The sequence below is a fragment of the Nelumbo nucifera genome, chromosome 3 (assembly GCF_055504915.1).
Source record: "Nelumbo nucifera cultivar China Antique chromosome 3, China Antique-T2T, whole genome shotgun sequence".
Classification (NCBI taxonomy): Eukaryota; Viridiplantae; Streptophyta; class Magnoliopsida; order Proteales; family Nelumbonaceae; genus Nelumbo; species Nelumbo nucifera.
Window position 1 is genome coordinate 94,019,637 of NC_142651.1, and position 19,783 is coordinate 94,039,419.

Here is a 19,783-nt window from a genome sequence, read left to right on the forward strand (position 1 = left end):
AGTAAAAGGTAAAAGAATATGAACCCATTGACATTGTTGTGAAGTTGTGACTAAGATCTCTGCTTTAGAGAAAGTCTTTCTCAATTTTAAATGGTTGTTGGCAGGAAAATGGCCCGGATCTCAAGCCACTGATAATCAGATATGGGGCATACCAACATAAAAATTGTTGAAATCTTACAGTCGTTTGGGGCATCACAATCTAATCACAATTTTTGGATGATCAAGCAACTTTCTTTGTGTTCAAAAGGAAAGAATGTAGAAGATCCCAGAATTTATTCTGTCAGGTAGAACTCCAGTTAGGTTCAGACCCTTCAGATGACTGAAATTTTACAAAAGAAAAAAAAAAGAAAATAAAAATACAACTGAGTTGAACGTAAAACATGAAGATAGATGAGAAAAAAATGAGGCAACAAAGCCAATTCATGTCAAAGTAATTTCCCAGTCTAATCATAATTCATAATAACCATGGATAAATTTGTTTGAGAGAGAGAGAGAGAGAGAGAGAGAGAGTAATGGGTGCACATACACATTTTTGACGTAGCAAAAGGTGATCTATACTCTGTAGAAAGAACAGTAGCAAGTGACAGTTCTAAATGCTGAGGACAGTAGATGAAAAGTCTAGTTAAAACCTCTACTTCAAGAAGTTGAGCTAAGGAGTATTGAATTAGTTGATTTTTTCTGCAGGTCCTTTACTGACGGAGGTTAATTGAACATAAGAAATATCTTTTCTTTACACCATGAAAACTGATCAATAGAGAAAGGAAAAGAAAGGATCCCCATTAGGACCATTATATTACAAGTTCTGAAATCCCCTGTTTTTTAGCAATGGGGCATGCCATTAATCCTAGCTACTTCCTGCCTTCTCCCTCTCTACTTGCTTTCTTTTCTCTCAATGAGGACTCGACTCAGCCTCTTTTACCTCAGTATTAATTAATGGTTCATCTTCTTTTAGTCCTTCCTTAGGAGTCAAGGTTTCTACCTTACCTTTGCCTTCCTCTCCTGCCAATGCATCTGCTATCTCCTTCACTTCTTCATTGGCTTTCAACCTTGCTGCCTCTTTCTTCGCCTCTAATGCTCTGAGCAAATTCTCTAGACAAGCATCAACATCTCTTTTATTAGGGGTTTTAGGCATCAAATACTCGGCAACATCTGCAGGGGTTATCAGTATTTCTTCCATCAATCGACCAATTCTTTCAAACAACTCGTGTGCGTCAATGTCCAGATAATTCTTGGCAAGAATCTTGAAAGCTTCAAAGCAACAATAAGACAATTCAATGTGCTTGTCCATTCGTCCTCTTCGTATAAGAGCAGGATCGAGTTCATCAACATGATTAGTAGTAAAGACGATAAGCCTCTCGCCTACGCAGGCTGACCATAGCCCATCAATGGAGTTCAGAAGCCCAGAGAGTGTAACCTTGCTCTCCTTTTCTTTAAATTGCTCCGGCTTCTCTTCATCTCCCCTTTCCTCCTTTTTCTTATTCCTTCTTCCTGAAAGCTCCAACGAGCAATCGATATCCTCGATTACAATGATTGACTTACTGGAAGTCTCAATCAACAACTTCCGAAGGTCAGTGTTATCGTTCACAGCAGTCAATTCAAGGTCGTAGACATCGTAATCCAGAAGATTGGCCATGGCAGCAACCATGGAAGACTTACCTGTGCCAGGAGGACCATAGAGCAAGTACCCACGTTTCCACGCCTTACCAATCATGGAATAATGGTCTTTGGCTTTACTGAAGGTGATGAGGTCGTCGACGATCTCCTTCTTCTTCTGGGGGTCCATTGCCAGAGTCTCAAATGTCGCCGGGTGGTCGAACACAACATGGCTCCACACCGCCTTCTTGTTGTTGGTGTACAGCTTCCGCTGCCGGTTCCGCATCCGCACCGCCTTGCCTTGCTCAAGAACATGGTTCAAGTAGCGGCCGGTGATGAGGTCGCGGTGGCGCTTATGGAAGGTGAGCTTGTAAAAGCGCTTCTCCTCCGGCGCGGAGAAGTATGAGAAAGGCTGAGGCTTGGGGATGGTTTTTTTGGAAGACCACCATAGTTTGACGCCGTCGAACTCATCGGCGACCTCCTCGTGGTCGTCCATGCAGAGGATGAGACTCTTAGCGTTCTCGCCCATGTCGGCCCTGAGGCGCTTGGCGCTCTTGGAGGAATTGACAGTGAGGTAGGAATCAATGGCCGTGAAGACGTCGCTGCGCTTGAAACGCTCGCCACCGTACTCGTGGAAGGTAATCTGGATGTAGGGGTAGACAAGAGACTTCAATTGATGCCCGTATTTCTCAAGAGGGCCTCGCAGCTGGTGGGGGAAGTATTGCTGAAACATAGCCCACAAGAACATGAAACCAGCCACCATCGATCCTAGTCCCGTCCAGACCTCCCCCATTGCCATCGTGGTCGTCGTCTTCTTCTTCTTGAGTCTTCCCCTCCTACTCCACTCCTCCTCCTCCTCCTCCTCCCGGAAAGCCAAGTTAATATCGCATTTGTGCGCAAAATCGGTGCTGTAGCCTGTACGTCATCCATTACATGTGCTAGTTCGTCTTCATCCAACAACTCCATATATTCTTGACCGCTGTAAAAGAAGAAGAGAAAGGTTTCTTACCCACCCGCCATTTTTTAACTTGACCAAGGTCTGATGCGGTCTTTCGTTTCTTTGTCCATATAAACGGCATCTTCCACAGACTAGAACTAGATGAGAGTTACCTGAGACAAGCTGCTCGACGTGTTCACTCTGAGAACATCCACCACAATGCACGTGTATCAGCATAATTTAGGGCCTAAACCAATAAATCATCCTCTTACCCCAATAAAAAATGGATTTCTTTTTTGTTGTTTTGCCAAGGATAATTCAAGATCCATTAAAACTCTTTCAAGACCTCAAGACTTATCAAAAATTCAAGCTTATCAAGACTCTTCCAAGATAATTCAAGAATTCAAGAATTCAAGATCCATCAAGAATTCAAGAATTCTAGATAATCCAAGATTCATGCATGGAGAAGATCAAGAGAGATCGGATGGTGGTAGAAGATCAAGCCCAAGAATTCCAAGAGGGTTCGACCTTATCAAGACAGCCCAAGAAGATCAAGATCAAGATCAAGATTCATGTTCTTTCCTAGTTCTTTTACAATTCCCAAATGTATTATAAATACTGCTATTTTCCCAAACTCATTCATCAATTTCATACTTCAGATTTCAGAATTTCTTCAAGTTCTCTTCTTCCTATCTTCGCCACCTTTTCTCTCTCCTAGAGAAATCGTGTTATTCGCTAGGTGCTAGCGAACGCCCGATGCTTGCATCGCTAGCTCCCAGTTCTCATTGCTTCAGTCGGTGGTTTGTTGGTACTCACTTTCGCCTTTCCTTTCAGTTTATGTGATTGATTAGGTGCTGTTCTGTTATTAGCGTTATTAATTAGCGAGGTGCACAGGAAAAAATTAAAATCGGAATGATGATTGAGGGTTCGTTTGGTTCGCAGTCAAATCGAAATTGACTTGAATGGGATGCATTCTACCAAAAAGAGGAATTAGATTCCGAGTGCTTAGACTAATTCCAAACCCGTAAATCAAATGTACCCTGAATGGAAAATCCTAAATTAACAATAATGTTTTCCAAACTAATAGAAGGGAAGAATCTATTGCTAATGAAAATAGAATAATAAGATTTTTTTTTGCTGCCAGAATAGTAAATGAAAATGAATATAATAAACCATGATCGAAGACTTTGAAGTAGTTGCCTTGGTAACTGAATTAATTAATTTTTGACCATTTATGGTAATTACTTAATGTTTAATGATGTCTGTTAATTAATTAAGGGAAATTGTCTAAAACTCACTGTGAGTTTTCAACATTTCTCTTAAATTTATCATAATTTTTTAAAATGTCTAAAATTCACCATGTTATTTTCAAACATTAACTTTCCTTTAGTGCATCATTAATGCTTTTTAACAGAGGTGTCCATGTCAGCATAAATAACAATTTTCATGACCAAATTACCCTTGAATGGTGAGTTAGAGGAAAATTTGTCTTTTCAGTTTTCAATTTTCTTGTTTTTTTTTGCATATTTAGTGTTTTGTTATAATTTCCAATGTTTTTATAATTTCTGTTTTTTTACATTTTTTTTCTATTTTCTACAATCTATAAATTTTCCTGTATTTTTTGTAATTTATTTGCAATTTCTTTGTTTTTCTACAATTTTTATTTTCTGATTTTGTTTTTCAATTTCTATAGTTTCTATAATTTGAAAATATTTTTTATTTTGTTTGCAATTTCTATAATTTTTTACATTTTTTGTAATTTCTATGTTTTTATGTATTTTATATTTGAAAATATTTTTTTGAACTTTTTCCTTTTTTTCATGTCTAAATATTAAAATGGTAATATATTAACACCTGTTAATTTATTTTATATGTATTTTATATTTTTCTATGAAGGTTAAAATGGTAATATATTAACACCCATTAGTTTGTTTAACATCAAGTTAGTGACATGGTGAGTTTTAGGCATTTTAAAAAGTTCTGGTAAATTTAAGAGAAATGTTGAAAACTCATGGTAAGTTTTAGACAATTTCTCATTAATTAATAGTAATCTATGCAAATTTAAATTAAAGTATAATTAATTTCTGTTAAATTAATACACTAATTATATTAAGTGTGATAAATTTAACATTTAGTATTGGATAATGTAAACTTTTAGGCTGTGTTTGGAAACGATGCAAATAGAGTGCAAATCCCGGTTAAGGGTAAATTTACACTCTTGTTCACTTTTGCTTGTGTTTGACAACATTACATTTTTGCATTGACAAATGACAAATCAATGCACAATTTACATTGATAATAAAATGTAAAAGTACATCAATAAAAAAGAAGTAAATTTGCATTGAAGTGGGCTTTTGGTAAAAAAAAAGGGGGGGGGGGGTTACTATTTAGTCCACCCCAGAAATCCTAACTCACCGTACAATTAGGGGTAGGTGCCAACTCGGAATTGATGCCAATTCACAGGAGGGTATGGGTGTTATAGGTGGAGGTGTTTATAATTTTGAATTGTTGTAGGTCTGCAGTTCAGATCAGAATTCTGAGGTGGAGTGCAATCTAAAAATCCCTAAAGAAAAAGCATGTGCTTTATTGGAATTTGTGTTTGCATCCATTACAGCTAAAAGTATATTTGGTAAGAAGGTAAATTTGTCAATGCAAAACTAACCCAACTTTGTAATTTATATGAACCGTTTTACACTACATATTTGCATTCACACATATTTGCATCGTTTCCAAACACAGCCTCAAGAGAGATTGAAGTAGGAGCCAAGACATGCAGAATTGAAGCAATGGCCATATCATTAATGTTAAAATACTGATAATTAATTACTTAATTTTTTTGGTAATATCTGTTATTTAATTAATAGTGATATGTGCATAATTAATTAATTTATGCTAATTTATAGTAAAATTTAATTTTTGGTAACTTTTTTAATTAAAATAATAGTAATTTGTGACAGTATTAAATAGCATAATAGGAAAAGATACAATTAATTGACAATAATAAATATCATTAACAGTTAAATATCAGTGATATATTGAATGGCATAATGTTGAATTTATTCACTATATTCAATAATTATAATAACAATAACAATAATAATAATAATAATAATTAACTTGTTGTTGTTGTTGTTGTAATATACAATTGAAGAAAAATGTAACGAAGAAATAAAACTTTGAATCTAAAGCTCATTTTGGAAAGAGTACAAACACAAATATGTGTAGTGCAAATACATACAAAACTACAAAATACAATGTTTTGCACTCTACATATTTGCATTTGTATTCCTTAAAACTGAGTCTAAGGACTTATTTGTATAAAGTAGATAATGAGTAGCCTATACAATGGGAAAAAAAAGCTAGAAAAAAAAATCCAATCTAAGTATTTGATAAAGCAAAACTGTTAAAGAGAAATTGAAGCAAGAGACATACACAGTTGAAGCAATGATATAATGGTAAATTACTATTAAATTGCTGTTAAATAAATCATGTTATTTGGTAGAATTGGTAAATTCAAAAATTAAGTGTAGTAAGTTTCAATAAGTAATTTACTGTTAAAAATAAAATCAGTATATCTTCTATCATTTTCCACTAATTTTCTGTTATTATATTTCTATAAATTTTCTGTTGTTGACAAAAGCATTAACATTTATCTGTTATTGTTTTTCATGTTAATTTTGTTGGTAATTATCAATAAATATTATTAGCATTAAATTCAAAAATATTTATGTTAGTTCAAATTAATTTACTGCTAAACGAAAATATTTAATACAATTGTTAATTAGTAGAAAACTTCTTTTTATAATTTGATTTAATTAACAGAAAACACTGCTAACTAATAGTAATTTAATAGAAAAATTCTTTTAATAATTTAATTTAATTAACATAAAACACTGATAACTATTAATTAAAATTAAATTTGTTGTTATTTCAAAAAATATTAATGTTGCAAGAGGCATTTAATTCATGAAACATCTCTTGCATCATGAAAGTCAAAAACTAACACTTAACTAATCATGACCCATGAAAGTAAAGTAGAAGTATAGAACATGAGTCAAGTTGATCCTGAACCAGCCATCAAATGGTACAAGCGCTGGCTTGTTCTAGTTGAGACTTGGGATAAAATCATAAAATCCTATTACCACCAAGGGTTTTGGGGTTATGGGCATTGTAATGGGCCACACCCCAAGATTGATAATATTTGTTTGGACTTGGGATAGGGATAAGTTTGCCCATCTTAATTATAAAATTATAATATTTTATAAATTAAATTTTTTTATTTAATTTGAGTCAATTATAAATATATATATATACATATTAGTATATTATACCACATATCCATATAAAAATTTCTTATTTCCAAGTCAAACTTAGACGTTGTTTAGCCTAGGCCTGGCCTGCATTATGTGTGGCCATGTGGGTTTGGTGCAAATCCAAGCTACCTAGCCTAAAAGAAAATAATTGCAGGTTTGGCTGAGCTGATCTAAGCCTTATGACATTTCCAATTGGTTTGTTTTTATTAATTATAATATTTTTTTGCTTTTCATTATTGATTTTAATTTTTCTATTAATAGTTATTTTTTAATGAAGTTCAAATATATTTTGATTTTTAATTTATGAGCTACTAATTTTTATTAATTTCTTAGCTTTTAATAATTGTTAGGTAAAAGTTTGAAAAATGGAACTTGAATGAGAGTAAAATACTTTCTCTCTCTCTCTCCAACAAACATTAGGAGGATGATTACTCTTGGCACTCAAACTATTGGAATGTCATTAATTGGTGGACTCGCTCATGATTGGTCATTTTTGTAAAATGGCATAGAATAAAAAAATCAAAAATCCAAAAAAGGAGAAAAAACTCTTCCTCCCTTGTTAATTTTTGTGAGTGTGTATAGATTCTTAGTCAAGACCTTTGCAATGCATAGGCTTTGTTAAGTGAAATTGAAGCAAAAAGAATCCCCTATGACCAACTCAAGCATTATGTTGAGGTGATTTAACTATCATCGTTTTTATTAACTAAATTATAAACTTTGTTTGTGGGCTGGGCTGGGCCTGCACTAGGCTTGAAGTATTAGGCCCAGGCTCAGCCTTCAAATTTGTGGGTCTAACCGCCTAATGCAGGCCCAAGCCAAACTGAAATGATCACCCTAAGCAAATTGCATTTGGTTTATTAATTTTTAATAAAAAAAAGAAAGAAAAATCAATCAATTTTAAGCAATTTAATGCAACAATTGAGAGGAAAGAGTATCAGTGGAATGAATTATTGGAAGAGAGAGAATCAATGGTCTAATTAATGGGGAGAGATATTCAACACGGTTGGAAAACATATAAACTTTATGTATTAATTATTGAATTTAATAATATTCTGAATTTTAAGTGGAGGATAATTGATAGTTTGTGCATTTTTTTTTGTACTATTTTATATGTGTTTGTATTCTCTCCAAATTGAGCATAAGGACAATTGATGGAAGGGATGCTTTGGATTGGATATTTATTTAAAATGTGAAAAGCAGTTCTCACGAAGGTCAAAGTACAGGGGACATTACAAGGTGTCAACCAGTTGGTTGGTAAGATCTCCTGCTAGTCGTAAGAGAGACTTGAGGTCAAATCTCGCCTGCACTTAGATTCGGGGGGTTATGGGTTGGGGGATGAACTACCCCTCTTGTCTAACCCTTGAGAAGATACAAAAAAATAAAGCACATGGGACGTTTAAGCATTTTCTTTTGTAGGAAAACTGTGTTTCTAATATTTTTTTCCAATATCTCTCAGATTTTGCCATTAACGCTCTATTCAAATAATTTTTTTCTTTTAAGCTTTTTTCTGTCCAAAAGAAATTTGAGAATAAAAAAAGTATTTTGGACGGTTGGTAGCATTTACTTTAAATATATATATATATATATATATATATATATATATATATATATATATATATATCAACAATCTAAAGCCAGAACAACTTCAAGCCACAAATTAAGCATAAAACCTGAAATTTGGACTTTACAAACACAACTCCTAAAGCTTATCCAAATGCAACCTAGACCTTCTAATCATGCCTATGATGACAATATTATTGTTTTTCAATAATAGTAGTTAAGCCCTCCATGATTGAGGCATCTAGAAGGTTTTCAAATCCTTCTTTTTCATGTTTTTGAAATTCTATACACCAAATTATAGTTATTCACTGTAGAAAAAGGTGAAGGAATTCAAGATATGAAGAGGAGAAAAATGAAAATTAAAAAAAGAAAATACAGGTTTTAAATTTATATTTACTTAGAAATTAAAATTTATGCAAAAAATAATTGTATACAAGGTTAAAAATATCTGTGCTTTGAACCTAACGCTTATTTTATGCTAAAGTAATCCTTTTTTTAATCTTTTATACCCTTTTCTCATAAGGTGGGATTTATCTTTCCCTTTTTTTTCCTATATTTTTTTTAAACCAACTTTAATTGACTAAAAAGCTGAGAAAATAAGTAATTATAATATGATATGATATTGGATGGGCAAAATTATATTTAAAAAAGAGAAAATTCTCAATTAGTACCCTATACTTTAGGTTTAAAGTCACTTTGGCTCCTGAACTTTAAAACACGACAATACAATATCTGAACTTTCAAAACATGCCAATTCAGTACCTACCATTAACCAACCATTAATTATATATATCACGTGATGACATGTGCAATTTAAAATTTTTGAAAATGTTAAAATTACCCTTTGAAACACTATTCATCATCTTCTTCCTCAGGAGTTAAGATTGAACCAAAGCAATGATGAACAACCCCAAGCCGTTAACCAGCCGCTAATTATGCGAGGGCTTGTTGGGAGTTGTTTAGAGGAGGATTGATGGCAGGAGAGCAGGTATTTTAGGAGTTCAAAAACTAGGTTGGTTCTGCTTCATCAACTTATCAAGTCGGTTTCATCTCATGTCCTTCTCTCGTTCATTCACTTTTTGTTCCATTCACTCATCTGTATCGCCATATATCTATTAAGTGTTGGGCATGTGTTTCATTTGTTTTTCATTCATCGATCATACATTTATTGAATATCTAAAACATCTCTAGTCCAAGTTAAACATATCCATGTTCAGTTCTTGATGGTTGACAAAGAAAGTTAGATGACATCTGAAGGGCATTTGTGTCTTTTCACATGTCACTTAACAGCTGATTAACAGTAGGTATTGGATTGGCACGTTTTGAAAGTTCGAGTACTGAATTGTCGCATTTTAAAGTTCAGGGACCAAAGTGGCACTAGGCCCAAAATACAGGGTACTGATAAGAAATTTTCCCTTTACAAAATCAGATACAAGGTAATTAAACAAGCATTGACAATTTGGCATTACTGACAATTTTCTGTGTAATTTATAGTCAGAATTGGAATTGGAATTAGGATCTCTTGAAATCGAAATTAGAATAATCTATTTTCCCATTCAGACAAAAGTTGAAATGAAAATTAAAATAGCTGGAATGGAATTTCATTTCTAAAGGAGGAGAGGAAATGATTATTCCCTCAAATGAAAAAAAAATCATTTCACCAAAAATAAAAATGGAATTTCACTTTTAACCAACCAAACAGTTGAAATTGAAATGGCCTATTCCGATTCCAGACCCCTATTCCGTATTAACCAAATGGGCCCGTTAGATTAATTTGATAATAAAAGGGCCTTGGGTATGGGATAGAGGTTCCAATATTTGCATTTTGGCTTAGAGCCCCACTAACTGATAGACTTAGGATCACCTGCCCACGAAAACTCTGCTTACGTCTACCCACAATAATCTACCCCCGTGAATTATTATACGTAGAGAGACGTAGGCAAAGTTTGCGTGGGCAGTAGATCCGGTCATCCGGACTCTCTCTAATGACATATAAGAAGGATTATGGGCCCATACATGTTAATGGGTCTTGTGGGCCCAAAGCCTCTTTTTCCTTTTCTAACCACTAAACGACATTTGTTAATTATTATACTATAGAACCTAGGGGATAGAGACCTAGCCTTAATTATTATATTATAAATCTGTATCAAATCCTCAATGATTAGTCCTTCATACTGCGTGAATCACGGGGTTTACTATTGATATCCGACCGATAGGCATCTTAGGATTTACCCGAATATAATGTGGGGTATGACGTGTAAGTGGATTCCAATCCTACGTTATTACCCCATAAAAGGAGAAAGATTCCAATCCCAAGCTCAATTTACATATTACCGTTTGAAGTAAAAAAGTTAATTAATTAATTTTACGCGCCAGCCAATTACCAGCTCCCTGAAGACAAGTAGGATTGTTTGTTTAAGTGGGAATTACGATTTTGTACTTGTTTTGCTTCCAGCTACCCTTTCTGCGTAATTGCGTATTGATTCTTTCGTTATCTCTGCAAAACATTTTGCTTTCACGTTTTCTTCCTTTATGTCGTCCATGTCGATTCTTGTTGAATGAATCCTGTTGATCAAAAGCTGTTAAGTTCATCACCGATGGAGCACGACAGGCTACACCCCCAAATTCGAGGTGACGAATTGGATCTTCTGGACTCTAGGATTTCTCGTTTTTCAATCGGAGAACAGCATGGTGGCACCCAAGAATCCATTTCTCAGTTGGTAATTAATCTCTTCAAGAAGATTCCTCTTACGATGGACTCCGTTCTCGTTAAGTTAATTGGTTTATATTGTTTTGAACGATTGCGAGGCGATGATTTTGGGAAAGTTCGATTGAGAACTTCTGATATTTCTCTTTTTATTCGCTTCCCCCCCCCCCCCCCCTTTTTGCCATTCAAAAAGCAGTAACTCCAGAGGACTTTTCCTTGTCTTCCTTTATCTAGTCTGTCTGTCCTGGTGTGGTTTCACTTTGTTCAATTGAAAAAAAATGAACTAAGCGTATTAGTCTTTATTTGAACCGTTCGTTGTTAATAGACCGATGTGCGGCGCCCCCCCACCCCCCTGAAATTATGGGTGCAATCAATTGTCTATAAAGAAAGAAGAAAAAGGGAACCTATGAAACTGCTTTCAAAAATTTCTTGTGGAAAGATGCAATTTTTGGTCTTACGGTGACAGAGTTTGATTTTTTTTTTTTTTTTTTTTTTTAGTTTTGTGTATTCTTAGTCCATGGAATTGAATTTTTTTGAATTCAAAATCTACTTTTTGTTTTTTTTATTCGCCTGTTGAATTTTGATTCATCAGTGATTGTACTGGAACTAAGGAGTTATGGCTAATAAAGTGACTCTAATCATTCTGATTGATGATATTGGTTTATTGGTGCTTAGGTTCCTGAAGAGATTGAAAAACACACTGGAGATGGAGTTTCCATTATGCCTGCTGGCTCTCTCAAAAATGAAAAGACTCAGTCTGAAGAGAGTGAAGCTGATGCACCCAAAGATACCAGTGAGGAGAATCATGGGCAGAGAAATTTTGATGCTAACCATCAGAAACAACATAGATATTTTTATTATGATTCACCTCTTTCTGAAGAAACTGGAATTTGGATACCCGTTTCAGTTCCTCCAATGTCAGAAAGTGAACACGAAGAATGGAGTAGAGGTTTTGGATCAAATGGTGGCTACTTCCCTGAAGGAGACATGGGTTGGAATCAGTTTGTTGGAGAAGATAAGGAACTGACAATGTGGGATGTGCTACTTGAGATGTTACTTGCAGCCCGAGGAAAAGTAAATGCTATTGCTTCTGGTGATGTTTATGGATACAAGATTTCCTGGATGTCCAGCCATCTCCTGGAGCAAGCTTGGAAGGAGATGGCTCAAACTTTGACAGAGGCAAATTTTGGTAATGCAAAAGAAATTCTTGAAGCAGAACCCCCAAAATGGTTGGCTGACAGTGCTGCTTCTGCCTGCATGCTATGTGGTGTACGGTTCCATCCCATCATGTGTTCGAGGCATCATTGCCGGTTTTGTGGTGGAATATTTTGTAGTGAGTGCTCTCGAGGGAGGAGTTTGTTGCCAGCAAAGTTCCGTACAGCAGACCCACAACGGGTTTGTGATGTTTGCTGTGTGCGGCTTGAGTCTGTGCAACCATACTTGATGGATCAAGTAAGTCGTGCTGCACAATTGCCAACCCATGATCTGACAGACCTCAGTACATTAAGATCCTGGGTAAACTTTCCATGGGGTCAATCTATGGAATATGAGATTTATAAGGCCACAAACACACTTCGGAGTTATGATAAGGTCAGAATCCAAACCTCAAGATTTTGCATATTAGCCTTGATGCTTTCTCCTGTCTTAGAGAATCCTCAATAAACATAAAGAGAAAAGATATTTATCAAAAAAAAGCATAAAGGGAAAAAATATTTATCAAAAAAAAAGCACAAAGGGAAAAGAAATATGAAAATGGGCATAGCACAGTTGTCAAGGCGACAAGGCGCCCTTGGAGTCTTGCCTCGCCTAATCGCCAAGCAGTTTTCTATAGAGTGTTATAACAAACTTTTTTATTCTTAATTTTTTGAGGTTAAATTATAAAATAGACATTTTTAAACTAAAATATTCATTTTGTGTGTTTATATGCTAATTTCTTTTTGTTATTTTCTTATTTGTTGGGGTTTATTCAACACAAACATTGCTAAATGCTGTATTGAACCCTTAAAGACTTCAAAACCTGAACCAATAAGTAAGATAGAACATAAAATGTTGTCCAATCAACATATTTTCTTCTCTTTCTTTACTAATTTTGTGTACCTTTTCTTTTCTTCTTTTCCTATAACAGAAATAGGGGTTCAGCCCCTATATTTTTCAAATTTTCTTTTCTTTCTTCTTTTTCTTCTCATGAATATGTTGGAATATGTTGATTTTCTATACTTTAAAATGAAGTTTAGACTTTTCTTATGAAAATTATGGATATTTATTAAGCAAATATGATTACGGAACCTAGGGAACTACCCTAGGATACATGTTTTTAGTTAAAAAAAATCCATCGCCTAGGTGCCCGCCTAGGCACCTCCCTATCGCCTAGCCTTGCCTTGGCACCTTGAAAACTATGGGGCATAGTAAATTAAACAAAAATATTGCATCAACTCTTATTTGTTGGGGTTTATTCAACACAAACATTGCTAAATGCTGTATTGAACCCTCAAAGACTTCAAAACCTGAACCAATAAGTAAGAAAGAACATAAAATGTTGTCCAATCAACACATTTTCTTCTCTTTCTTTACTAATTTTGTGTACCTTTTCTTTTCTTCTTTTCCTATAACAGAAATAGGGGTTCAGCCTCTTTATTTTTCAAATTTTCTTTTCTTTCTTCTTTTTCTTCTCATGAATATGTTGGAATATGTTGATTTTCTATACTTTAAAATGAAGTTTAGGCTTTTCTTATGAAAATTATGGATATTTATTAAGGAAATATGATTATGGAAATTAGGGAACTATCCTAGGATACATGTTTTTACTTAAAAAAAATCCATCGCCTAGGCGCCCGCCTAGACACCTCCCTATCGCCTAGCCTCGCCTTGGCACCTTGAAAACTATGGGGCATAGTAAATTAAACAAAAATATTATTCTAAAAGTTCAGGAATTAAAGCATGAAACTATGGTATGAATTGCATGTTATCATACTTTTGATTTGCCTCATGCAAATATGGATGTCTTTCTAAGATGCTTTACCAATACAGTTGCATGCTTCTCCCAGAGTGGGAGTAGAAAGCTTTTGCTTAGTCTGCAGATGCTATACGGTGCATAGAATGACTATAATTTCCATGGTCTTTTATCACAGGATGTTGGTCCACCATCCGGTTACCTTTCCTTGAGAAAGTTTACAGAAAAGACTGTAATTGTCTTAATTCTAATGAATTTGCAGTTATTGGTAATAAAGAAAAGACTGTAATTTTCTTATTAACAAAATGTTCAAAAACAACAAATGATTAAAAAAATAAAAGTTCAAAAGCAGCCTTATTTTAATAATGTCCAAACACTATGTCAAAAAGAGCAGCTTCCTGATCTTTCTTAATATGTCAGAAAAAGCCGAAAGAAATCCATTATACTGAAAATGAAGCTCTAATTGGTAGCTTTGATGCTACAGATTTTTTTAATAGACGAAGGCTGGAATTCTTTCTTTGGTACTATTTTATTTATATCATAACAAATTTAACAATAAAGCACTGCAATGATATTTTAAAATAATATTGTGTCGAACTGTTAGTAACTAAACAATATAGAGTTGATGCATTAAGTTGCCTGAAGTTCTGTGGACAACAAACTACTGATGGGCATATCATTGCTTAGGTGGGTTCCCTGAAACCTGAAAGGTCAATTCCTGATGCTATTCTGAGACAAGCAAAAGGCCTTGCAATACTTACTGTTGTGAAGGTTGGCATGATGGTTACATATAATATTGGAACAGGAGTTGTTGTTGCTCGTAGAGCAGATGGCTCATGGTCTCCACCTTCTGCCATTTCTTCATTTGGTGTTGGATGGGGAGCTCAGGTAAAGTTTTCCATTTGTTTCTTAATTCATATACCTTTAATTAAGAGTTACTTACTGTTGTGGGGCTATGAAATGGAAGGATTTATGTTTTTTTATGAAAAAAGAATATATCTTCAAGTATATTTGATATAATGACTTCCTTATGTAATTTGATTTGGTTTGCTCCAAATCCCATCAACCGAAGATCTAATCATGTTTAGGCAAAAATTGATCTCTGAGGTAGAAACCCCAATTATACTCATGGATGATGGCAAGGAAGGAATGGTGATATCCCTTTCTCTGAATTGCTTAATTGATTGTAGACCAAGTTGCACCAGTCTTCTCTTTTGTAAATAAAATAGAATCACAAGAGCTGGTTCTTTTAATTTCTGTATTTTCCTGCACAGTTGTTGCACAAAGGAGTCATTATAATCAGCTTTGCAAAAGGAATATACTTCACCTTTTTTTGGAAAAAAAATTCTGGGACAACCCTTGTCTTCAACCTTTTTGTTCATAACAAGGTAGATTTTGGGGAAATAATAATATTGTATGACCAATTTTTTGATAGGTTAAGTTGATTTAGGAGTGGCACCAACATTTACCATTCCTTATATTTTGGGTACTATGTCAACTGTACAAAATTATAGTGGGAATGTCATTGAAGCAATCCCTAGGTGTTCAATCTGCTTACCTACCAACTTGATTCAGGTGATTACTCACAGTGTTGTCAAACATCATTTGGTATACTCAACATAATTAAACAATTATTCCTGACAAAAGGTTTTCAACAGTTGAGGTTCAAGTGTAGTGGGAAGGTGGAGGAATAAGAGGGAGAGGCATGAAAAATAAAAATAGATATTTAAGCCCCGTTCATTTGCCAGTATTTAGTGGGGGGTAAGTTGGCCAACTGGTAAATTGACCACGATCACCGCATTCATTTGCCGTATATTGGGTCCCACGGTAACCGAAGATACCAGAGGTTAACTGATACCCTCCTGCAAGGTGGTTAAGCAACTTACCCGTGCATAATAACACTCTCTACCTCCTGCCTCTCTCTTTACCCGGGTAACTTGTATCCCACAAGAACACTGGAACCTCACTTACCTGGGCAAGTTTTACCTGGGAAACACTTGCCTGGGTTAACTACCCATGCAAGTAAAAAAGAGCAGGGCCTTACTGTTAGAAACATCTATGTTTTTCTTTAAGCAGAAGTCAACTAAGCCTTGTCCTAACTCTGTATGTCCAACCACACATCCACACATACATATGTGAGTCTGAAGGGGATAAACTGAAATGTCATTGCTTTTCCAATTAACTTCCAAATATACAGATATAAATGTATGTTGATGTTTTTTCCTAGTAATTATGAAATTCCAACTGCTAAAATCACTTTTCATGTGCAAGGGCTTGAAGTTCTCTATTCTTGTCTGGTGTATTTGTTTGTAAATGTGGAATGATGGAAGAATTTCTCTTTTGATGCTCTCTTGTGGAAATTATTGTTGTTGCTTAATAAGGGCTCTTTCATTATTACAGGCTGGAGGGGAATTGACTGACTTCATCATTGTCTTAAGGACAACTGATGCTGTTAAGACTTTTAGTGGAAATGTACATTTCTCAGTTGGAGCAGGTTTGAGTGCAGCATGTGGCATTATTGGACGGACAGCTGAAGCTGATGTTCGCGCTGGCGATGGTGGTTATGCAGCTTGTTATACATATAGTTGCAGCAAAGGTACCCTTTTTGGTCCATGAACACCTCACAATAATTAAGTTTATTTTGCATGATTCTGGATTAAGTAGCATTAAATCTGTATTTTTCTGTTCATTAATTCTTCTTTTCACCAGATACTGGGAGGAACCACATTAGTTAGGTTATGGGTATAGATTGTATTCTTCGTTAGGAGGTAGGACTTGGTACCAATATTAGCTTGCATTTCTTTTGCAAATTATTATTTTTTGTGACAATTTATTCACTTCTAGTGATACTGTTTTTCTTCATCTGTATAGCAATTCTAACTGTTACCTTGGAAGTAAGGAATGCTTGATACCCATTTTAGAATGTAAAAACAATCAGTAGGAATAGATAAAGTCCCCTTAACCCAAGATTAATGACTGCTAGGTATTTACCAACAGAGCTTTGCTGGCTTGATCACACTTAAAATTGCTGAAACCAATTTAAATTCTAAAGAATCTCAAATATGAACCATGCTGGTAGAAGACAACAAATACAAGTACGTATTATGCAGTTTGTAGACATCTGTTTTATAAGGTGCTCATTAGGAACTCTAGACATCATGTCACTTTACAACCAATCATGTATTCTGATATATGGTTCTGCGCAATTTCAACTTATGGCTCTTTCAAAATGCCTGTCCGTAGTAACTTCTCATCTTTCAATTTCCTGTGGTAAGAAACATCTTAGAAATTTCTTTCTTGTTCACACTTTGTCTAATCTGATTATTGTTATTTTGCAGGCGCATTTGTGGGTTGTTCGCTGAATGGGAGTATTGTCACCACACGCACACTGGAGAATTCTCGATTCTATGGTAGCCCTTCCATCAATGCATCAGATATTCTTCTTGGGTCTTTGCCTAGGCCCCCTGCAGCTGCCATCCTGTACCATGCGCTGTCTGATCTATTCCAGAAATTTGAGGGGTAATTCATGATTGGGTCAAGAACTATTTTTATTAGTTCAGTCCCACCTCAACAAACATCAGCTGGCTTAAAAGACACACCAGCCCATGAACCAGTTGTAAATATTATGTGCAGTTTTTCATTACCAAGAAATCTCCATATCCATTCATTGTTTCCTGTAAAGGTAGGGGTTCTTAAATGGTTGTATAGCATTAAAGATACCTTCACATGAAGGCATTTCTTGGAGGGTAAAGATAAAGACTACTGAGGTAGACTGCCTCATGAACCTCTCTGGTTGTACATATAACAATTTCTATATTTATCACGAAAGAAGCAAGTTGTCAAGTGCCAGTCAAATGCTTTCATTGGAACCCTTGTATTACTAGAGGAGACCAGAGATGAAGAAAATTCAATCAGATTAGTTTCTAATAATCTAATCTGGCTGGGTTAGTTTCAAAAAGGCTTTCTACGAAAGTATACAGATGATGATTGATAAGAATCAACTTGTGAGGTTTCTGTCAACTACTAAAATAGTCCACTATAGGCCTGTGACTGGTGGATTTGTTAGTGGCTTTACGGTGCATAATCGAAGATAGCATCGTGGATGAGTTATTGCAGCCACCCTTCCCAAAAATAATATGAATGATTGCAAGGGCAGTTTGTGTTCTTTCAAAATGCAGCTAGTGTGAACTATTAAAAAAATTACATTGATCTACTCTAGTTGAATTTATGGGTGAACATTTTTGGGGAAAAAGGGTCAACCATGACAATTTGTTAAGCAGGTTCTACTTAAAAAAATTACAAAACCTTATATTTTGTTTTATTTTGTATGTATTTATATTTGTACTCCATCCAAATTGAGCCTAAGGTTTTGCGCTCTACATATTTGTATTTGTACTCCTTCCAAATGGAGCCTTAGGCTCAGCTTGTGAAGAGTGCAAATACAAGTATCTACATTGCAAAACCTTGTATATGGTATTTCTAAACCTTGTATTTGCACTGTACATATTTCTATTTTCACTCTTCCCAATCAAGACCCTCTTGACTGGCCAATAGTTTGATCTCTTTGGCATCTATTAAACCGTTACCTCTTGCATTTTGCTATAACATGAATGAATTGAATGAATACAGAGCTATTGCTTATTAAAAAAAAAAAGAGAGAGAAAAAGAAGAAAATAAACGAAAAGAAAGATATTAGGCGACAAGGGTTATGCTCTTTTGAATCATTGCCACATGAAGGGTTATGCTCTCAGGCATGGAATTTGCCACATGAAGGGTTATGCTCTCAGGGCTATTGCTTATCAAACCTAACTTCGTCTTTCAGACAGCTCCTGGGACCTCAGCCTATTCGATTAACGAACAATGTTTTTGTGTTTTGTTAATTTGCAGGATAGGCCTTTGTTCATGGATAGACATGCCTAAACTTCGAAGCTTTAACTTCAACCAACCAGACTGGCTCAGAGCACCAAGGTTATGTGAATCGTGGAAGACCATTCCGTTGCAAAATTGAAGGGGTTTCATATTAAAAGTCATTCCTTTGTCTCAAATCCCGAGACCTGCTGGATTGGAAGTAGGTGTCGCAATCACTAGGGGAGAGGTGGATTGGTGTCTGAACCCTATAAAAAGAAAGTTGATCGGGAAGGTTCTTGATGCTGCGTTTGTTTGCAGTGTAAATTTGGATCGGTATAATTAAATATTTTGGTCTAATTTTGTTGGCGCTTGAATGGAGTATAGTTAAACATAAAAAATCGATGTAAAACTTCATTCACATCAATTTTTTTTTTTTTATGCACTGTATTTGATTTACAGTTGAAATCAGAATCGGAATGCCTTAGATTGAGATCAGCTTCAGTTAATGCAAGGCCCGTTTTGAACATGGATTTTTATTCCCAAGGAAGGGGGATAGAATAGTCATCCCCTAAAATGGGAGAATGCCATTCTATAGAGAATGAGATTCCAATTATGTCCAATCAAACATCTGTGATCCTAATGGACCAATAAGTCCTGAATCATTCTTTTCGTTTTTTTTTTTTTTTTTTTGGGGGGGGGGGTGTTATAGTTCAGTCCACCTCAGAAATCTCACCCCCACCATACAAATCAGATGAATCATGCCCGTGGATTGATGCTAAATTCATAGGCAGGATGCGGTTTATAAGGGGGGCTACTAATAGATTTAAGAAGGGGCTGCAATTTCAGATTTCTGAGGTGGATTGCAGTATATTATC

The 19,783-nt window shown here is 35.1% G+C and overlaps 1 protein-coding gene and 1 pseudogene across 3 annotated transcripts; one reads left to right on the forward strand and one right to left on the reverse strand.

Annotated features, from left to right (window-relative positions):
* Positions 1-529: 529 nt before the first annotated feature.
* Positions 530-2,477, reverse strand: LOC104586579 (AAA-ATPase At3g28580 pseudogene; annotated as a pseudogene). Its single transcript, XR_016084425.1, has one exon. The product of XR_016084425.1 is annotated as an AAA-ATPase At3g28580 pseudogene (transcript).
* Positions 2,478-10,796: 8,319 nt separating this feature from the next.
* On the forward strand, positions 10,797-17,915 carry LOC104586578 (RING/FYVE/PHD-type zinc finger family protein). Of its 2 annotated transcripts, none has more exons than XM_019195878.2 (5): positions 10,797-11,123; positions 11,786-12,700; positions 14,748-14,948; positions 16,461-16,656; positions 17,399-17,915. In XM_019195878.2, exons 1-5 carry the CDS (start codon positions 10,962-10,964, stop codon positions 17,581-17,583), a joined length of 1,659 nt encoding a protein of 552 aa, XP_019051423.1. In that variant the 5' UTR covers positions 10,797-10,961; the 3' UTR covers positions 17,584-17,915. The 2 variants fall into 2 exon arrangements, with proteins under 2 accessions (XP_019051423.1, XP_088757434.1); XM_088901308.1 differs by having other exon boundaries at positions 10,840-11,123; positions 11,798-12,700.
* The last annotated feature ends 1,868 nt before the right edge of the window (positions 17,916-19,783 follow it).